Source organism: Aphanomyces astaci (genome assembly GCF_000520075.1).
Source record: "Aphanomyces astaci strain APO3 unplaced genomic scaffold supercont1.342, whole genome shotgun sequence".
NCBI classification, from domain to species: Eukaryota; Oomycota; class Saprolegniomycetes; order Saprolegniales; family Verrucalvaceae; genus Aphanomyces; species Aphanomyces astaci.
Genome location: NW_009798605.1, coordinates 14,217 through 17,381, shown reverse-complemented (window position 1 = coordinate 17,381; position 3,165 = coordinate 14,217). Strand labels below are relative to the sequence as shown.

Genomic DNA, 3,165 nt, shown 5'->3' with positions numbered 1-3,165 from the left:
CAACTACTACGTAGTATATATATTATTTTACCAACTGAACGCAGCCCCAATCCAAGCTATATTTTGTACATACATATAATAGCGATGTAAGCCATGCACTTGATTTGTGGGGCGGACAGGGGGCTTTATTATGACGCACTACTCTGTTCCGAAACATTTGTCAGGGTCTTTTTCATTTGATTTAAGTATAGGGCGTTCACTCCAAAGAACTTGATTTTTGTATGCAACTCCCAAACAACATATTTACGTCTAAAATTATATTGTATTTTTTTAACTTGACGTCGACAACTTAATCAAGAAAATTTATCAAGGCCTCCATGGTGGCCACCTCGCCCAGCCGCTCATGCAAATGAGTTAACGCATTCTCATACCAAGAAGCATCGCACTCGATATTATACAATGCAAAGTTAGCAATGGATGCATCCTTCCAACGTTATTATTTTTATTAATTTTAATTAAATTGTTTTTTATATTTTGTTTTATATGAGGAAGTTTGTAGTCATTGCTCCCATGTATTTCAATGGACTTTTCCATAACTTTTTGAAGCGTTATGAATGTCTTTGCAAGTTTATCCGTCGGCAACTCATAGATAGCGCTTTCTACAGCATCAATACAGTGAACTCGGTATTAACTCACAAGTGTGGTACACCCATAATTTTATTCATCTGATCCTTTCTAAGTGTGTCGCGGCGAAAATGCAAAATAATGACCTAGCTGCTGATTGGATAGCAAAAGGTGATCTGCGTGACGATCACCTATTGGTTCGAAACGTAACTCCAATAATTCAAATTTTGAAATGCAAACATCCATCCTCCGCCAGCGCGTCCAAAAAGGCTACAGCCTCGGTGACAGAATCAAGCTTCTGCGTGCGTACGAAAACTCCTCTCTTTCCGCCTGTGCCATTTGCGCCATTGAAGGGATTGCGCGGTCCACGTGGCAGACTTGGCTCACCAAGAAGGCCAAGTACATGGCCACTACGCGGAACAAGAAGCTCTCCTCGCTTGGTGGGCAAGGACGCCCGGTGCACATGACGTTTGGAACTGACCTCCTGGCCTACATGAGAAAGGTTAGAGGCGATAGCCACAACCTCACGACGTCGCACATGATAACTTGGCTGAAGACCCATCAACCAGAATGGCTGGAATCCTACCTCGGGAACAAGACCAACGACGACCGAGCGTACAAGTGTCTGTTGGCGATGTGCCAACGTTTTGCCCATCGCCATGGTTTTGCCCAGCGAGTACCGTGTTTCTCGAAGTTGAAGAAAGCCGAGCTCCAAGAGCTCCAAATGTCGTTTTCGGCGTCCTTTTGGACGAAATACGGAGATCAGCCGCTGCGCGACATCGTCAACGTTGACGAAACTGCGGTGAACTACGACATGCCGCCAAGACGAATTTGGTGTGAAGTTGGTGAAACGTCGGAGGTCGAAGCTAAGGAGAAGCATTCCGTTCGGCTTACAGCGGTGTTGGCAATTTGCGCCGATGGTATGTTTCTTGAATATGTTGTATATATTTGATCTTTATTATTGAGTTTATATATTCTGCTATTTCTATATTCAATTATTGTATAATCTACTAGTAAATTCATTATTGTAAATTTTTCGTTGTACTGTACATGTAAACTCCTTTGTGTATTGAATTCATCAATTTGAGAACAGCACCTTCGTGATGAAATTCTTTGACTTCACCGATCTTGCGGCCACTTCCTCATCATCATATGCATAGTACCTTCGCTTGACCTTTGTCAAATAGAACCACTTTTCATCGATATTCACATATTCGTGCATATCGGAGAAGCAGTGGCGTCCATTTGGCAAAGGTCGAATGAAGGACAATGCATACCTTAAACGAGCTTCGATGTTGCCTTGCGTGAGGAAGGGCTTGACATAGCTTGACTTAGACTTGAACCTTGGTGTGGCCTTCTTGTGTTGGAAGATCGTCGTCATTGGTATTCCACTCGCAGCAGAGAGCGACAGAAGTGTCTGTCGCGACATGTGGGGCACTCCACGTATGGCGCTTTCAATTTCTTGAGTCGTTCGCTTAGGTTTTCGGCCAGTATTCCCTATTGAAGTAAACCTTTAATATTCTATGATTCGTACAATAAATATATTTATAGATTTATAGAGTACTACCACGCATTTTCGTGCTAACATCGGCGGTGTGGCCACCGCCGCGAACCGAGAGTCGTGCACGTTGCCAGAGGCGAGAGATCGTCCGTACGTGGCATCCAACCTGTTGTGCGGCCTTGGTTATCACTCCACGAGGAACATATCACCCACGGACGCGCGTAGGAGTTCATATACTCCACGGTGGTCCTCCAACGTCAGGTGCTTGTGGCCGTTCTGGGGCTGTGGGGTAGCAACGGGGGCACCGGCATGTTCACCGTTGGGCTTAGCAGGCATGTTTTGGTCGTGTATGTATGCACGTAGGACGTTGGAGGTGTCAAATTGTAATGTGAACTACTGGCGCGTCATGGACAGTGTTTTAGGGATGACTCGCCAACTTTGAGGTGTCATATCTCAACAACAAAATCGACCTGGAAGGCTAAAAAACTACCCAATCAAAGCTGAGATCTTGCGCGTTTTGATGCGCCAATCAGATAAGAAAATGGCGTCATATTAGAAAAAATCCGCCAATCGGAAGTGCAAAGTGACAAATGTTTCGGAACAGAGTAGTATTGACTTGGTGCTTTGAAATACATTATTGACAGAATATTTGAGTTTATAGAATAGTAGTTGAGCAGCCCTAGCTTGATACTATCACTAAGCCCTTTGTCGACGACTCGAATCCGATTGTTCCCGAAATAAAAATATTCTACGTAACGATACTACCGGTACCCCGACAACCAAGTGAAGTCTACGCGTAGCTCACTGAAAGGTGGGGGAAATAGGTAGGTACTTATATATAGATTAATGCTTCGAAAAACTTCGACGTACAGTATAAGGAACATTTGTAGTTGTCGAAATATATTTTTGTGTTCGTGTATTTCACTGCCACAAACAGTAACTGTAAGTCAGCGAATCAAAAGCACTTCAAATAAAACAAGAGTATCCATCCGATAACGCTATGAAGCTGGAGACACAAACAACGTTAACTCACATTGCTCATTGACATTGTCAAATCGATTCGAAATTGGAGCCACCAGCAGTACTTACTCGAATTACTA

General features: G+C 43.6%; 2 protein-coding genes across 2 annotated transcripts; one reads left to right on the top strand and one right to left on the bottom strand.

Moving 5' to 3' along the window:
* Positions 1–796: 796 nt before the first annotated feature.
* H257_19081 (hypothetical protein) lies at positions 797–1,581 on the top strand (the record flags this gene model as incomplete). The annotated part of the gene is made up of 2 exons (XM_009848231.1): positions 797–1,462; positions 1,579–1,581. 2 exons carry the CDS (start codon positions 797–799, stop codon positions 1,579–1,581), a joined length of 669 nt encoding a protein of 222 aa, XP_009846533.1.
* Positions 1,582–1,642: 61 nt separating this feature from the next.
* Positions 1,643–2,401, bottom strand: H257_19080 (hypothetical protein; the record flags this gene model as incomplete). Its single annotated transcript, XM_009848230.1, has 2 exons — positions 1,643–2,061; positions 2,308–2,401. The coding sequence occupies 2 exons, from the start codon at positions 2,399–2,401 to the stop codon at positions 1,643–1,645; spliced, it is 513 nt and encodes a 170-aa protein (XP_009846532.1).
* Between the last annotated feature and the right edge of the window lie 764 nt (positions 2,402–3,165).